At 51.0% G+C, this 16,605-nt stretch overlaps 3 protein-coding genes and 1 long non-coding RNA gene across 6 annotated transcripts; 3 read left to right on the top strand and 1 right to left on the bottom strand.

The window, feature by feature from the left end:
• Positions 1 to 316: 316 nt before the first annotated feature.
• On the top strand, positions 317 to 1,969 carry LOC136994233 (uncharacterized). Its single transcript, XR_010886374.1, has 2 exons — positions 317 to 520; positions 1,802 to 1,969. It is a non-coding gene; the product is annotated as an uncharacterized lncRNA (long non-coding RNA).
• LRRC47 (leucine rich repeat containing 47) lies at positions 1,750 to 13,862 on the bottom strand. Of its 3 annotated transcripts, none has more exons than XM_067310983.1 (9): positions 13,191 to 13,862; positions 12,450 to 12,902; positions 11,404 to 11,520; positions 9,416 to 9,531; positions 8,431 to 8,533; positions 7,895 to 7,984; positions 4,113 to 6,888; positions 2,479 to 2,614; positions 1,750 to 1,966 (listed from the first exon to the last, which is right to left on the bottom strand). In XM_067310983.1, the coding sequence occupies exons 1-7, from the start codon at positions 13,860 to 13,862 to the stop codon at positions 6,646 to 6,648; spliced, it is 1,794 nt and encodes a 597-aa protein (XP_067167084.1). In that variant the 3' UTR covers positions 1,750 to 1,966; positions 2,479 to 2,614; positions 4,113 to 6,645. The 3 variants fall into 3 exon arrangements, with proteins under 3 accessions (XP_067167084.1, XP_067167085.1, XP_067167083.1); XM_067310984.1 differs by having other exon boundaries at positions 4,117 to 6,888; XM_067310982.1 differs by having other exon boundaries at positions 2,479 to 6,888.
• CCDC27 (coiled-coil domain containing 27) lies at positions 3,293 to 4,505 on the top strand. The gene is made up of 3 exons (XM_013944225.2): positions 3,293 to 3,517; positions 4,139 to 4,243; positions 4,368 to 4,505. The coding sequence occupies exons 1-3, from the start codon at positions 3,293 to 3,295 to the stop codon at positions 4,503 to 4,505; spliced, it is 468 nt and encodes a 155-aa protein (XP_013799679.1).
• Positions 13,863 to 14,872: 1,010 nt separating the features above from the next.
• On the top strand, positions 14,873 to 16,144 carry LOC106485728 (UDP-GlcNAc:betaGal beta-1,3-N-acetylglucosaminyltransferase 7-like). The gene has a single exon (XM_013944165.2). The coding sequence runs from the start codon at positions 14,873 to 14,875 to the stop codon at positions 15,989 to 15,991; it is 1,119 nt and encodes a 372-aa protein (XP_013799619.2). The 3' UTR covers positions 15,992 to 16,144.
• The last annotated feature ends 461 nt before the right edge of the window (positions 16,145 to 16,605 follow it).

Here is a 16,605-nt window from a genome sequence, read left to right as displayed (position 1 = left end):
CGAGCCGCGGGCGGGAGGGCCGCGGAGGCGCTCGGCAAGGCGCCCTCGCCGCCTCGGCACCAGCAGCAAGGCCACCTCGACGCCGCGGCTCGGTGAGGCCCCCGGGGACCCGCCGCCGAGGCCCGGCCCGGTGCGACCCGGCGCGCTCCTCGCCTGGGGCGCGCTGCCGTGGCGCCGCGCGGCGCTTCCCTCAGGGCTGCTCTACAGCCCGCGGTGGCTCCCAGCTCCGACCTTCCCTTCCAGAGCAGACAGCCGACCCCACGCCATGCTGTGGCAAAAGCCTTCGTGCGGGGGACGCGCTTTAGTAAACCCTACGTAACAGACGCCCGTTCTCCTGCTTTCACCCCCGTTCCTCTGCGCGCCGGACGACCTCCAACACGCTCAGAGTCCCACCGGTGACCGAAACGGGAAGGAAGACCCCAAACGGCAGCGTTTTGCTGGAGGAGCAAGTCTAGCCAGGCAGGAGGAAGGACAGGCAGACGCGGACGTTCCATGGTGCGTCAGCGCGATTTACGAAAAGGTGAGGAGGCCGCGCGAACGTTTGGGACGGGTCAGGTAACAGGGTCGCGGCTCCACGGAGCAGAGCGTTCTGCAGTCGCCACTCGAGCGAGCAATCGAAGTAACGGATCGCCCACTGCCCGGCAACCTTGCTGGATGATCCGAACAGCGGTTTCCTGACAACGCTCCATTTTAGAATGGAGTATACAGAATACACAGAAATGGGAAGAGGTGGAAGAGGATGTAGCAACCTGGGATCTTAAATCTGGTCAGATAGTATAAAATGTATGCAAAATGGACAGGTACTAAAACGCAGTAGTTAATGTACTCTTTAGATCCTCATCCACCTCTTTCATCTCCTCTAACAGACTGTTGAACTACAGCTGTGTTGTTTTAAATGTGCATAAATACCTCTCTATACCCATGAACAGCATCTAATGGCACTGGGAGAAGAGATAAATCGTCTCTCATGGTATGAGACAGAGTGTGCGAGGAAGGACAGTATGATCTCTGTCCTCCGAGGGGAGGTGGGAAGTCTGAAGCAGCAGCTGGACCTGCTCAAGGACACTGTTGTCACAGAGGCGGTAACTGCTTTCGCATCGCACGTACCGAGGCTGTCATTCGCTCTAAAGAGCGGCTGGGGTCACATGAAAGCTGACCACCCTTCGAAAGCCAAAACCCTCAAGGCTGAAAACCCTCTGACGCACAGAGGGTTTTGTTCAAGTTTTGTCCTCTAGGTACTTGAGCTCCAGCTGAGAAAGGAGTTTTCTGTATCGAGACTTGTTGTTGCTTCTGTCGCCCTCATTTTTCCCTTGCAGAAGAATGTATCCTCGCAACTGCTCACTGGTAACAGTGAGTCAAAGATTTTCAGTTTAACAAGCTCAAGGGACGACAGCAGCATCGCATCAAGCAGCATCAAGAAAAGTTTGAGGGGAAGTGGCATGCTTAAAATCAAAACTCAGGTATCATGATCAAAATTTTGGACTTCAAGATCGCCCACTTATCTAAGGGCTTTATATGAAACCAGCAAGAACTGCAGGACTGGAAAAGGCAGCGAAAGGCATCCCACACGCAGCCAGACGCATCGAAAGCGGTGACGTTAAAAAGGCACAAGCACGTGTAGTTACACACCCACTGTACCCCTTGATTACGCCTGTGAAGCTGTCTTCTTCCCGCCTCCCCGGGGGCTAAGCAATAGCGCACAAGCTTTCCCTAAAACATTGCGGCTCCAGTTATGAATCCATGTCTCTCTACACAAGGCCTTATTAAAGCCTCAAAAATCTTTATTCCTCTGTCTTTATAGTATACAGAAATGGAACAAAAGAGCCCAAGTAAAGAAGTTGCTGAAGAAGTTCTCAGTGACGTGGATGCGGAAAGGGCCTTTCAGGAGCACTCGGAAGCACAGGAGCAGGCACTGATGGCTAAGGTCACTGAGCTCCAGAAAGCCAACCAAGAACTCTGCGAAGAACTGCAGATGGCAAAAAATGACCACAACATGGCCACAGGTATCATGGGAAATGGCAGTCAAAAGCCTGAGACCATTTTTACTAGCTACCAAGTTTGTTCTTTTGCAGTTCTGTTTCTTTTACCTTGAAAAAAAATCTAGCTTAGGTTCTCATGAGGCTGAAACCTCCTGCTTTGACTTGTTGCTTTCAGAGTGGTTCAGAAATGACACTTATTTTGAAGCTACTCCCCCTCTCTCTCCTCTTAGACATGCATGAGGAAATCTTGCACAAGAGTCCTGACCAGTACCCTGGGGCACCCAAGCATTTTGGCACTCTGGCAAACTTGTGCTCATGTTACTGGCAATACTAGCCCTGAGAATAGCTTCTACTCACAAAATGAGATTAGATGAGTTTATTATATATCACAGCAAAGTACTATGAATGCATTATTAATTAGTCTCATTGTGGCTGTAGTTTTAACTTCGCCCACAGTCTATACTCAGACGGTTATGAGAGCAGGTCCGCTTACGCTTACCTGAAAAAGGCTTCATGCAGTGCAGTTTTTGACAGGGATTCAGTTTACTTATAGTAGTACTCCAACTTTACAGGTGCTATCTCTTCCTTGCAAAGACAACTGGAGATCCAAGAATCCCAGCTTCGGAGAACCAAATCTGAAAAGGAAACGCTCCAAAAGGAGCTCAGAGAGCGAGAAAATCAGCTACAAGCTATGTCTACCAAGGTAGTGCCCCGGCAGCACAGTGACCATTATTGTTAAGGGAGCTGGCAGCGGGGCAGTCAGTCTTCGTGACACAGTTCCCTGTCTAATGAGACGGGAAGTTCAGCTGTGAACTGCAAACCTGAAGTGTAAAATCTTTTCTCTTAGTTTTGCAACCTGAGAGAAGGACGGAAACACGAAGAAATGATGGTGACAATAGAGAAGGAGAACTGCAGTCTTCGACAGGTGAATTTGGTGCAAAGTCCCATGCCGAATTATGGAAAATTCTAGTACTGACTGCTCAGCTATGCTTGTTTTAGGCCTGCGTGCATTTGTCCCATGAAAAAAATCCAAATTAAGTTACTCTGAATGTCTGACTTCCCGAGTTTATTTTACTGCTCGATTATTTTTTCTAATAGCAAACTTGCTGCTTTTAACTGCTCTAAATATAAGTATTACTCAGCACAGTAGCTTTGGAGAAAAATCCCAAAGTACTAGCGGTTACTGGTACTGACAAGTTTTGTAAGTCTGTAGATTGTCTGGGAAATAGGAGGAGGATTTGGACCGGATATGGGGAAGATGTGGCTGAGCCTCATCACTTTCTTCCTCACCATTCTGTAATGGCTTGATTCGCATGTCTCCACAGACCGTTACAAAACAAGAATCCAAACTGGCTGAGCAGAACAAGCTGATCAGTGAGTTACAGCGCACAGTCAGCCAGCTGCAGGCAAAGGTGCTGGTCAACGAATACCACATCCGAGAGCAGCAACGGGCACAAGAGGCGATCCAGAGCCAAGCTGACACACTGCAGCACACGGAACAGCAAACTAAAGTAGCACTCCAGTGCCTCACCAGCAGGGTAAATGCAGCCTCTTTCACTTCAGATTCCTCCCTCCCTCCCTCTCAAGGGAGGCTTCAACCATCCCAAGCAGAGAATCAGAAAGCTCAGAGCCATTCCTGGGCAGAAGCACAGCAGGAGACTTACCAGGGCGCTGCAGTCCTTTGCTTCCAGGGCAGAGAAGGAAGCCGGATTTCCCTCTGCAGCGACAGGGCTAGAGGAGCAGGCAATTCAGGCCATTTGCTTCCCAACTTTTTAGCACGCAGCTTGTTTCAGTAGCAAAGCAAATAGGCCTTAAATACCAGAAACCCTCAAGAAACTTGAGTACAGAACTGTTAACATCACCAGGCTTCTAATATCCTTCCTGACAAAGTAACAGGTATCACCTTAATGCCAGTTGGTGTGTGCAGACTCCCTGTGGGCTTAACTCACGCCTCCTGTAGGAAGCACAGCTCCGATACCTGAAAGGTGCTTAGTCCATCTGGAAACACATTTTCCATTTCATCACTCACTAGCCACTTTTTTCAAGTCTGACAGCACAGAAGACACCTAAGTACCTCTGTCTCATAGTAAACTCCATGAAAGTGCTGGGCAATCACACAAAGACTAAACATACCTACTTCTTTTCTCTTTTATCAAAAGTTTGAAAGATATCGAAGCAAAATAATTCAGGCCACGTTCAGTACTGCAGGCAGCAAGTCTCCCCAGGCAGAACTGACTGATGAGGAGGTGCTGGAGGCAATGCAGGTATGTGGCTCCTTGGAATTCTGCTTCTATGAGCTAGCGGGGAACTGATGAGACAAGAAAACGCTTTAAAGTACCACTGTCAGTCTAATGCTTTTGTATCCCTTTGCACATCTCTGATTTTCAGAAAATTATTAACGAACGGATGGAGTTCCATCAGATGCTGAAACAGAAAGGTGTCAAGGTCCCATCTCTCTACAGCCTCGACCCGTCTGCTTCATCCCCTACCAATTCCAGGAGTAGCAGAAAGAGTCCCTTAAAGTAGTATCTTCTGATGCCTGAAAACTAATCCTAACAGCTGAGTCAGTCAGAACATATGTCACCACCTTCAGGCTCCTGTTACTTTGTTTTCAGACAGTGATTTACTGACAAATTAAACTGTCCATATTCGACCTAAATCAAGTTCTGCAGGAATATCTAACTGGATTGTTTTCCGATAGATGAAACTGAGGACTCGGAGCACAATTCACTGTAAATCATTAGTCTGTAGGATTATTCCACTTCACAAGGGAGGTTTTAAGTACTACTTAGCACCGATCAGATAAAAGCAACTAGAAGAAGTTGTATGCCACAAAAATGGTAACAATAGCTGCTTTGGCGAGTTTACTTCAGTGTTGTCAACTGCCCTCCTTTTCCATATAATCACATATGCATAAGGATGCATCGCTAAGTTTCTCTAATTAGGATCAGGTCAATCTTGCAAACCTGCCAAAATTTAATAGTCTGATCCATGTCTTTTAATATCAATGCTGTCTTAACTCTCCTAAAACACACTAGAGAGATCACCAGTGCTGAGCTCAAAATTCAGTAGCTGGTGATCCTTCTTTGCCTTGGCAAACTCCCAGTCCAAGCTTTTATGCTACTTCCCATTTCACTGCCCATTTTCTTCCCTGGACGATGGGACAAAATACACCCTCGCCGAGTTTGTGGATGAGACCAAACTCAGGCCAGGAGGAATGAAGAAATGGGCTGAAAGAAATCTCATGAAGTTCAAAGACAAATGAAAGTCTTGCACCCGGGACAGAATAATTCTCAGGAAACGGTATAGGCTGGGGGACAAACTGCAGAGGGAACTGATTATGAGTTCAATTTGCATAGTTACAGGAGTGGAAAATTCACCAATGCTGAAACAAGTGACTGTGACATATCACTGCAAGAACCATTTTATTTTTCCATTCAATTTGCAAATCCCAACATGTGAACATATTTGTCAAAGTATCTGGAAGTTCAGTTAGAGCTATGTGACATTTTTAACAGGAAAAAGAAGTGAATCTGCTGATCACCCTGGCTTGGGAGAGGTTTCCATTTATACAGTTAGTAGCCAGAATGTAAAAAATCACCCACAGACTGCAAGAATTAGAACCACCCTACCTGTGCTTTGGAAGGTGTCCCCCTCCACACCTTTCACTTTGGAGTGTGACGGGCAACTCCGCTAGGATCACTTTGGGGCAAGAGCGCTTGTGTTCCAGGCAGACAGGGGAGCAGTAATAGCGGTGGTGTAGATCAGTGTCACCCTCTGAACAGAGGTGAACTTCATGAGCAAGAACAAACCCAGTGCTTGATCAACAGCTAACTCGGTGGGGACGCAAGTTCAGCACAGCTGGCATTTCCACAAAGACGGATTATAGCTGTAAAATGCACTGGGAATCAGAGCCCCCCTGCAGTCAATTCGGCTGACTTCATTTAAAAACGGAAGCTGTGTTAATGCGACAACAGTGGAGAAACCATCACTTTAAAGCTCATTGCTCAAGTTCCAACAGCAATTAGATCGAAGATTTTTAAAAGATGCAGAATTTTCAGTGTTTCATGATTACTCCAGATATAAAGTTATGCAGAACTGCACAAAAAACCCAAGGCCCTAATTAATGTAAATCTTCCTTAAATACCATACCTTTTGATGGTATGCTAGCTAAGTATTTTGGCATTCTGTCTCTAGTACTGGTATACAGCATACAACTTGGTTAGTTCCGATGCTGGCATCTACTGGATTTCTCAGTTTAGCTACTAAAATAACAATCCAGTGGAAAACTACCAGGAAGAAAGTGATCTTGCAGAAAAATATGACTGCATCCGTTTTATAAACTGCTATCATGCTATAACGTTTCTGTCTATAAGTTAATGCATTCTAACTTCCAATACCACCTTTGCTTTTAAGTTTGCCTTTGGAGATACTGATATCTCTAACTGGTCAGAATAGTGGCAAATTTTTATTAAGGCTGAAAGAATGCAATACTCCTTGCCATAGCTTGATCAAACTTAAAAGTTTTTACATACCAAGGCAGGATACACTGCACCTTTCTTTAAAAAATAAATAAAAAATAAAGTAGCAATCTCACTGTGTACAAGTTGCATTCTTGAACATGAAAAAGATGAAAACTGAATACTTCTCTTAGATTTGACAGCTGCTAACGTATTACAGTCAGAAGAGAGGAAACTGTGCTTAGGTCAGTTTTTGAAGGATAAAGTACTTTCAAGTTTCCATCTGTGTCCACCACTCGAACCTGCTCCACTAGCAATGGAGAATTCATCTGCTGTACATTTTGCCCGGGGTTCAAATTCACTGGCCCACAAAGAGCATCAGATTCATTATCTGAGCCTGAGTCTTCTTCCCTATTTTCCAAGGTGAATCTGTTTAGTTCTGCTATTTTCTGTTAAAAGCAAAACACAGAAAACAAGATTAAAGTAAGCGTGAATACTGCATCTATGCTCTCCGAGATACAAATCTGGCCTGCCCCGGAGGACTCTGCACAAAAACATTCTTCAGTGGGTTAGAATCTTTCAGGAAATTGAAAGAACTTTTGAAGTTACCACTGCTGTACTCCTATCGGGCACCTGCTCCTTCTGAATAGCTTTTTTTGTTTTGTTTTAAATACAGATTTCAGTCTTTGTCAAAGCACTTGATTCTAAGCAAAAAGACCCTGCTATAAGATCACCATTAATGAGTTTGCTTTCACTGCATTTCAAGCTGTCTCTGTTACTGCCTTGTGTCAACTAGACAAGTCAGTTAACCTCCACTAATTAGTTCTAAAGCTCACGTGAACTGGACAACAAAACTAACATTTACGTAGGTTGCAAAACATTCAACAGGATGCTCTGCTGTACCAGCCATACACTAAGCTTTACCATCTTCAGGGAGAAAGCTTTCATTAGAAGAAAGCATGTTGAACAGCATTTACTGAAACCATCCCACTGCTAATATAGTTTTCTTAACATAAAATTAACCACATTTGGATTAACGTGACTTTGTTTTAGGCAAATGTCTAGGTTTATCACCAAGCTCCTCTTGCACCTGCTCTTCGTATCTGAAAGATAGTTCTATAATAACACTAGGAACCAAGCGAGCTGAGGCGCAAAACCTCCCTAAAAGAATTTCTTCATGGCTACTGAAGCCACGAGTTCACTAACAAGGTGAAGGTGTTGAAAGTCAAGCCACATATTGTGGTAACGCAGCACTGCTCATCCTTGGCGAGTTTTTAAAGTCTGCCAGGCGCTCAGAGATAAGCATATAAAAATCTCCTGAGATACAGCAAAAATGGAAGAGGAAGTAAAGAAAGAAATCAACTCCTGTGTTCTTCTCCAACATATGCGAGCACTTAAACATTTCGCTAAGAAGCACACCAAGAACAAATCGGATTATTTTATCGAATTACCTACCAGAATCAGTGCATCCATGACATCTTTGCATGTCTGTAAACTGGTATCACTCGTCACTTCTAGAAATAGATCACACGTGTCTTTTCTAATCTGTAAGGATTTCAAAGGCAAAGCGAGTAATGAATCAGAGCATACTCATTCAGTTATTTGGCAAAATTTCTCAGAACGCAAAAACTGAATGAGAGGTATTCAGAACCACGTGCAAAGTTTCTTTGCAAGTAAAAATCTGCCTTCCAGCCCTTCTCTTTGCCACTCAATAAAGACATATCTGCAAAGGAAAACTGGTACCTTTGGAGCAGTCTGCCACAGCTTCACAAATTGCAAATGTAAAATTTAACCCTTTAAGATCCATCTCAATCTGATACTCTAGTACAGAAGATTCAGGCTTTGAAGATTTGTACTTGGAATGTGACCATGAGCTTCACAGACTCATGCATATCTTGGAGTCTGGAGCTAAATGTTCCTCAGCAGAAAAAAAATCACTGTTTAATTTTGATCAATGTGTTTCCACTCTAACAGAGACTAGTAGTTTGTACCTTTGTTTTCTCACTATTGGTTATCGGCGGGAAAGAAATAACAACACCTTCAGCATCCACAAGACACGGATAGTTATCTTTGCCATCCAGTAACTGAAGATACCTGCCAAGAAAAAAGCAAAAAGTGAGTAACTGAAACAGCAGCTGGACATACTGGCAGAAAATAGCGGCAAAACTACTAGCGCGTTCCTGAGCTACCACGTTTCACAGACAGAAATGAGAGCACCAAAATTCAGCCAGATGTTATCCTGGCGACACAAGAGAAAAGCCACTAGCTACAGGAAGCGAAGGGCTAGTACTAGGATATAACTCACATTTTTATATCCACACTGCCAAAGTAAATTGATGTGCTTCTAATGCTTTCAGAGATCCCAGTGCTCAAACAGGAACACCAGACAGTCCATTTTCTGATTCTTCCAGCTGACTTATTTAATTTTCTCTATTACTTACTGCAATATACAGTTCTCCCACTATGCACTCGGCAAATTTCCCCAAGCTGCACAAGCGATGGATATGGGCAGTAATCCCTACATAAGCAGTAAACAGAGTAGGGCAGAGTGATGCTTTGCTTTAAATATAGTGCATCTGCTGTTACATGCCGATTTACAACACCTGTGAACTGCTTAATTTACTGAATGTGCATGACATCTGATTTCTCTTTGGCTCCCTTTTATTTGCTATTCTATTCTTTCATTTGCTGTTCATCTTCATGGACAGTTCACATGACGTGAATTTACTCTTGATGCAGCTAGAAATAACGGAAGTCACTCATCAACCTCGTTTTAGTCAGCGTTACTGTTTATGAAAAACACTGAGCTAAATTTTGCACTTCAACTCCTGGAAGCTCATGCTGAGTTTGTTAGCCCAAATAGCATTAGAAAAATTGTTCCATTATTTATTTGATTGCATTTTTCTTCTATGCTGTTTTTCCATATGAATTACTAGAATTCACTCAAAGAAAAACTGAAAGATTGAGTATACTGACTTGTGCAATCCAGAGATATTTTGACGCTTCTTCTGTTTCCTCTGCTCCTCAGCTTCTAACTGCAGCTGACGGACAAGATCCTTTGCCTTGATCTCCTTTCGACCTAGGGGCATTATCTACACCATACAAGAAAAGCAAACATTTGATATTAAGAGCAACTCAAACACTGCGGTTATTAACAGTCTTTTGTAAGCAAAAGGATAACTGAAACGTACTTCAAGTGAAATTACTTACAACCAAATTTGTATTTCTATATACTGCATGGAATCAAACAACAGTGGATTCTGTCAAGTGTTCAAATATATCCTTGTTCTCCTTGACAGTCTTCCTAGCCAGTGCGATGTAGTTAGATGGTGCGCTTTATCTGCTCACCTTGGCAACGCAATGGAATTCTTTGCATAAGCGTGTTCTCGATTGCTTTGGAAACGCCACTTGTATTTCAGGGCATATTCCGTGATATTTGCTGCCAGTGCTTCTTTCTCTGACCCAGCTACTCGATACAAGAAAACCCAGTGCCAGGCAATTTTCCCAGTTCTGTTGAAATACTGAAGACCGGCTCCCAAATTTTATTGCTATTCATGGCATCCAGCAGACAATACAGCAAGTTAATATACTTCACATGATGACTACACAAAGCCTCTTTGACTGAAGACTATTTTCTGTTTGGTCATGCAGCACATTAGATCAAATAGCCCAAGCAATTGGGATAAATGGGTTTGTATCATGACCTAGGGAGTAATTTCACTACAACAAGAGTTTTGGTAAAGCCTGTATCTTTTGCAACAGAGTTCTCCCTCCTACAGGGAAGAAAGAAAAAAAAAAATCTGAGTATCTGCTAAACCATTAACACAGAAAGGTTTTTTGTTATTGAAGAAATGTCATCATTCCTAACCTCATTCAGTCTGGAAATCTACTTTCTATTTCATGTGAACTACTATGATCACATTCAGTCCAAAGCTTCCCATGAGCTACAACAGCAGACTCATTCACCAGTACTAAAACAGTTTTCTTAATCAGTTCTTTCACTGTCACCATACACTGAAGGATGTGAAAAATTCCTGTACCATAACAGAAGCTACGTACAAAAGGCTCTGCATACTGTCATGAAAACGAAGGCTACATCCCTGAAGAGCAGGCTTTTTGCACAAAAAAGTTACAAATCCAAAGGGTCTAGTGAGCAGAATGCAACCAAAACCTCGGATCAGCTCCAAAGAGTCAACATATTCTAACTATTCAGTCTTCAGTGAGATCAGTTCTGGAGATAACGCATTCAAAGAAATCCTAAAATAGGTGTAAATAGATGAGGATCACCAGTTTGAAATAACATTTTTATAGCCTGGATTGAAGTTTCACATCAAGTACAGCCTAGGAGGTTGTCACATGAATGTACTGCAAGCTTTGCTTTCCTTTGAAAGCAGCAACATAAGTTACTGAAGAGTGGGATAAACTAACAGAACCTGTTTTGATTTTAACTGCGTCGCCTTGAGGGCAGCTACCAATCGAGGTGCACTCACACGAACGAGCACCTGCTTTGCTGTGCAACACTCCAGGTACAGCCTAACACGTACGGAGGGAACATTAAGACTGTAACACCACAACACAGGAGAGAGGGTGACTGAGGTACTGGTGTTTCACTACTGATCCTAAGCAAAAGCACACAGTAAGCAAGACCAGAACGTCTGTAAAGAACAAGAAAGTCTACGTCTGCTTTCCCTGTTAGCACGTTTAAGTTTCCAAGTGCTGTCACTAAGCCCTCAGACAAATGCACTCTGGACTGGTCCTGGAACAACGCTAAGTTGCTTTGTGAGGCTTGTTTAAGCAGGGTTTGTTAAAGCAGGAGAGCAAGAACATTAGCACAGCTTCTAAACTAAATTAGCTCCTGGTGTTAGTCCTTCTAGGACCTAGGTGGGTAAGAAAAAAAACAAAAGAAAAAAAGAGAAAAAAGGAGAAAAAGAAGGGGAAAGGGCCACAGCTGCCACTGGCCCTACCTTCAATTCACCAGGAGGCTGAACGTCATATATCAGAGGACCTTTGATCAGCTGCAAGTCATGTGTGGCAATTGTGGCTGCTGTTCGCTTTTCACAGATGTCTTCATGCAGTTTAGTCTAAAACATAAAGAATGTCATCAAAATATACCAGCATGATTTACTTCCCCCTACAGTTCAGCATTCCTCTGTATTTAAGGTTTGTAGCATTATCAGACTAATTTACTAATCATAACTTGGATGGTGTCTGAACACATCCCCACACAACACTTAAAAGCTCTTCCAAACTGAAGAGAGATTTAATACAAAAAGCTAAACAGGGATCTCTTCTCCTTAACTGGGGAAGTAAATTTATCTGAATTACAAACCAAACATAAGGATAGCAGAGCATTATATATTATTTCTTCATGGGGAAACAAGCAGCTTTAGATCAGAAAACAAACCACAAATACACAACCCTGTAAGTCTGCAGGAAGCTAACACCTGCCACCTAACGGACATGTGGGCAGTGTGCCTGCTGAAATTCCGCGCTTATGATACCTTAGTCTGCAGGTTAAGGGTACAAAAAGAAGTTTTACCACAGATTAGAGTACTTAAAGCCAAACCAGGATAGTTTTAGCATGAATGTGCGTTTATTATTAATTCTCAATAGGTTCAACAACAGCAACAAGCTGTCGTTATACCGGCAACATGAACGCACACGCGTTCATTGCCCTCTCGTGGCAGAATCTGAACTCCTATTACGTTTTTCATAAGAAACGGGTTTGGTTATCGCAAACCGGGACGAAATCCTGACCAAGCAGCCTGTCACAGAGAGAGGTATCAAAGGTCATTCCGCACTGCTCTCCTACAGTAACCGTATCGCCTACTAACCACAGGGAAACTTCAACCGAAGTTTCTGAAAGACTTTGGTCGCTTTCTTGATAGGAAAAGAACGGTGCAAGTAGCAATGACGGCCACAGCACCTTCCTCTGAGGTTAATAGTACGATAACGCTGTTAATTGCGTTCTCGTTACAAACGATCACTAACGTAAGGCTGCAGTAGTTACCTGGGCAGAGAGAAACCTCTTCAATGCGTTTCCTGGCTTTAAGTTCACTCCCTTCAGCACGCAGCACACGATGAAGGGTCGCACGTCTCTGATGCCTGGGCTCACTTTGACAGTCAAGGGCGCAGGATTTTCAGAGACGTGCAGAACCTTAACCAGCAGCCTGCTGATGTCTTCCAGCTCATCCGGTTCCCCATCCCCGCCATCCTTCTTCTGACGTTTCTCTCTCTTCTTCTTCCTGTTCTCCTCTCGCGTGCTCTCGGCTTTCCCTTTCCCACATCCGCGGCCTCTCACCCGCAGATACTCCAGGATGGATTTTGTCTGGCAGCCGTTGACCATCTTCTCCAGCCGCTTGTCCTTCAGCCTGTTGCCCCTGAAGTTGACCTCCTTCAGCCTGGGGCAGTCGGCCAGCTCGGCCGGCAGCTCCGTCAGCTGGTTGTTGGAGATGTCCAGGCTCTGCAAGAGACCCCCGGCGTCAGGCTGGCGTCCCTCCCCGGGATGCGGGACCCCCCTTCTCCCACGGGATCCCCTCCCTGGGACCCGGGACCCCCCTTTTCCCACGGGATCCCCTCCCTGGGACCCAGGATCACTCCCCGGGATGTGGGACACCCCCTTCTCCCACGGGATCCCCTCCCTGGAACCCGGGACCCCCTTTCTCCCACAGGATCCCCTCCCCCGGGGACAAGAGGCCCCCCCTCTGCCCCGGGACCCCCCCTCTGCCCCGGGCTCCCCCCTGTCGCCCACCTTGAGGGCCGGCAGGGCGGCGATGTCGGCGCCCAGCTCCGCCACCTCGTTGTCGGCCGCCTCCAGGTGGCTGAGGAGCGGGAAGAGCCCGGCGGCGGCGGCGGCGGCGGCGGGGGGCGGCAGGAGGCCGCCGGGCAGCGCGCGGAGCCGGTTGCCGGAGAGCAGCAGCGCCTGGAGGCGCGGCGCGGCGCGGGCCAGCCCCGGGCCCAGCTCGCGCAGCCGGTTGCCGCCCAGGTTGAGGCTGCGCAGCTGCGGGAAGGCCGGGGCGCCGCCGGGATCGGCCTCGGCCTCAGCACCGGGCCCCGGCCCCGCACCGCCCAGCGGCGGCGGCAGCGCCTCCAGGCCGTTGCCCGAGAGGTCGAGGACGCGCAGGGCCGGCAGCGGCCCGCCCAGGCCGGCGCCCAGCCCGGCGGGGCCCAGCGCGTTGCCGCGCAGCACCAGCGTGTGGAGCGCGGGCAGGGCAGCCGCCAGCCCCGGGCCCAGCTCGCGCAGCGCCGCGCACCCGCTCAGCTCCAGCGACTGCAGCAGCGGCAGCGCCAGCAGCGCCGCCGGCAGCCGCCCGCCGCCCGCCGCCACGCGCTCCGCCACCGCCGCGCCGCCCAGCGCCAGCTCCCGCCGCCGCTCGCGCGCCGCCGCCTCCAGCTCCGGCCACGCCGCCGCCGCCGCCGCCATGGCGCCGCCGCTCCCCGGCGGAGCCGCGCGCCAGAGCCTAGAGCGCCGCGCGGCCGCCACGGAGACCAAGGCGCCGCAGCCTAGAGCGCCGCGCGGCCGCCACGGAAACCAAGGCGCCGCAGCCTAGAGCGCCGCGCGGCCGCCACGGAGACCAAGGCGCCAGAGCCTAGAGCGCCGCGCGGCCGCCACGGAGACCAAGGCGCCAGAGCCTAGAGCGCCGCGCGGCCGCCACGGAGACCAAGGCGCCGCAGCCTAGAGCGCCGCGCGGCCGCCACGGAAACCAAGGCGCCGCAGCCTAGAGCGCCGCGCGGCCGCCACAGGGGAGACCAATGGGCCGCAGCCTAGAGCGCCGCGAAACCGCCACAGAGGCCGGGCCGCCGCCGCCTAGAGCGCCGCGGCCGCCACGGAGGCCGGGCCGCCGCCTCCGCCTAGAGCGCCCCGCCGAGGGCCGGCGGCAGCCGCGGGCGCGCGGGGCGGGGCGGGGCGGGGCGGGGCGGTCCCGGTCCCGTCGGGGGCCGCGGTGGCGGCTGCGGCGCGGCGACGGGACGGGCGGCGGCGCCCAGCATCCCCTCGGCGGTGCCGGTGCCGGCGCCGGGATGGCGCTGCGGCGCGGCGCGGCGCCGGGACGCCGCCAGGGGGGGCGGACGGCCCGTCCCGTCCCCGGGCGCTGCCCGCGGCGCCGCCGCCCCCGGCCCTGCCGGGAGGCAGCGTTAGGAGACGCGCGCGCAGGGAGCCAGAGCGGCGGCGGCCGCCTCGAGGGGCGGGCGAGCCGGCCGGCACCCCGGGGGCCGCTTCCCGTTCCTCCCCGTGCGGCCGGCGATTCCCAGCTCCGGCTGCAGCTGCGCCGGCAGCGCCGAGCCCTCCGAGGGCCGCAGGCACCGACACGCGCTGCCCCGCGCAGCCGGCTGGTCCCGCTCGCGGCGAGGCGCCCGGCCCGCGTGCCGCTTGCCGGCTCGACCGGAGCAGAGCGGAACGGAGCGGAACGGAGCAGAGCGGCCGGCGGCAGCCCCATGTCCTCGTGGAGCGCTGCCCGCCCGCGGTGGTGGCGGCCCAACGCGGGCCTGAGCCTCGCCTGCCTGCTGCTGCTGCTGCTGGCGCTGCTGGCGCTGCGCGGGCCGCGGGCGCCGGGCGCACACCACGGGGCCGCAGGGCCGCCCGCCGCGACGTGGGGCGTCGCGCAGAGCCGGTGCGGGCAGCGGCGGGCGCCGGGCGCGCCGGGCTGGCAGCAGCGGGTGGACGGCCGCTTTCACGCCTTCCTGCTGCACCGCCACTGCCGCTACTTCCCGCTGCTGCTGAACCACCCCGAGAAGTGCCAGGGCGGGCGCGTGGCGCTGCTCATCGTGGTCAAGTCGGCAGCGCCGCACTTCGCGCGCCGGGCGGCCGTGCGGCGCACCTGGGGGCGCGAGCAGGAGGCCCCCCGCCGCGTGCGCACCCTCTTCCTGCTGGGGGCGGCCGGGCAGGGCGAGGAGGCGCGCGCCGTGCAGCGTCTCCTCGAGGAGGAGGACCGCGCTCACGGCGACGTGCTGCAGTGGGACTTCCTCGACACCTTCCACAACCTCACCCTCAAGGAGGTGAACTTCCTGCGCTGGCTCCACATCTACTGCCCCGCCGCGGACTTCGTCTTCAAGGGCGACGACGACGTCTTCGTGCACACGGCCAACGTCCTCGACTTCCTCGAGTCCCGCCGCGGCCACCGCGACCTCTCCTCCCTCTTCGTCGGTGACATCATCAGCAGGGCCTTCCCCATCCGCTCCCCGCGGAGCAAGTACTACATCCCTCGGGAACTGTACGACGGGCCCTACCCGCCCTACGCCGGCGGGGGCGGCTTCCTCATGGCTTCCCCTTTGGCCCACAGGCTGTTCCTGGCCTCTGAGCGCATCCCGCTCTTCCCCATCGACGACGTGTTCCTGGGCATGTGCCTGCGGAGCCTGGGCGTGGTGCCCGAGCCCCACCTGGGCTTCAGGACGTTCGGGATCACCAGGCGCAGGGGCAGCGCGATGAACAGGGACCCGTGCTTCTACAAGAGCCTGCTCATGGTGCACAAGCTGGAGCCGGACGCCCTGCTGGCCATGTGGGATCTTGTGCAGGACGACAGGATTGTGTGCGCCAAGACGCTCCATCTCGCCTAACTCCGCAGCCCAGGCCCGCGCGCTGCTCTCGCGCCCTTTGCCAAGCCACAAGGACAGGCTGAGCCCTGTGTCCTCCCTCCGCTAGGGACACCTCTCTGAGCTGACACTATCGCCGGAGCTACAACGGGACCCGGACACCTCTCTGAGCTGACACTATCGCCGGAGCTACAATGGGACCCAGACACCTCTCTGAGCTGACACTATCGCCGGAGCTACAACGGGACCCGGACACCTCTCTGAGCTGACACTATCACCGGAGCTACAACGGGACCTGAGCCTGCAGCGTGTCGCTCTGCAAGAGGCCGAGGCTCCACCTGGAGCCGCGTCCTGGAGGTGCGGAGGGGCACGAGCGCGGCTTGTGCCTTAGCTGGACTCTCCCGGCCCTTTCAGTGTCCCTCCAGCAAAGGACTGACTGGGCAGCGCTGGGCGGCGTCCCAGGGAGCTGGAGCTGGGCAGCAAAGCGGAGGTGGCAAAGCACCAGGACAGACTCGGAAAGCAGAGGGATCGCGCTCTCGTGGAAGCACCACCAGGAGAGCACCGAGAGCAGCGAAGCATAGCAGATAAGAAAAAACACCCTCTCCTCTCCCCCTTAAATCACCCGTTCTCTGCGCGCT

The sequence above is a fragment of the Apteryx mantelli genome, chromosome 26, assembly GCF_036417845.1.
Source record: "Apteryx mantelli isolate bAptMan1 chromosome 26, bAptMan1.hap1, whole genome shotgun sequence".
Taxonomy (NCBI): Eukaryota; Metazoa; Chordata; class Aves; order Apterygiformes; family Apterygidae; genus Apteryx; species Apteryx mantelli.
Note: the sequence above shows the minus strand (reverse complement) of the source record. Positions and strands in the feature narration are given on the sequence as shown.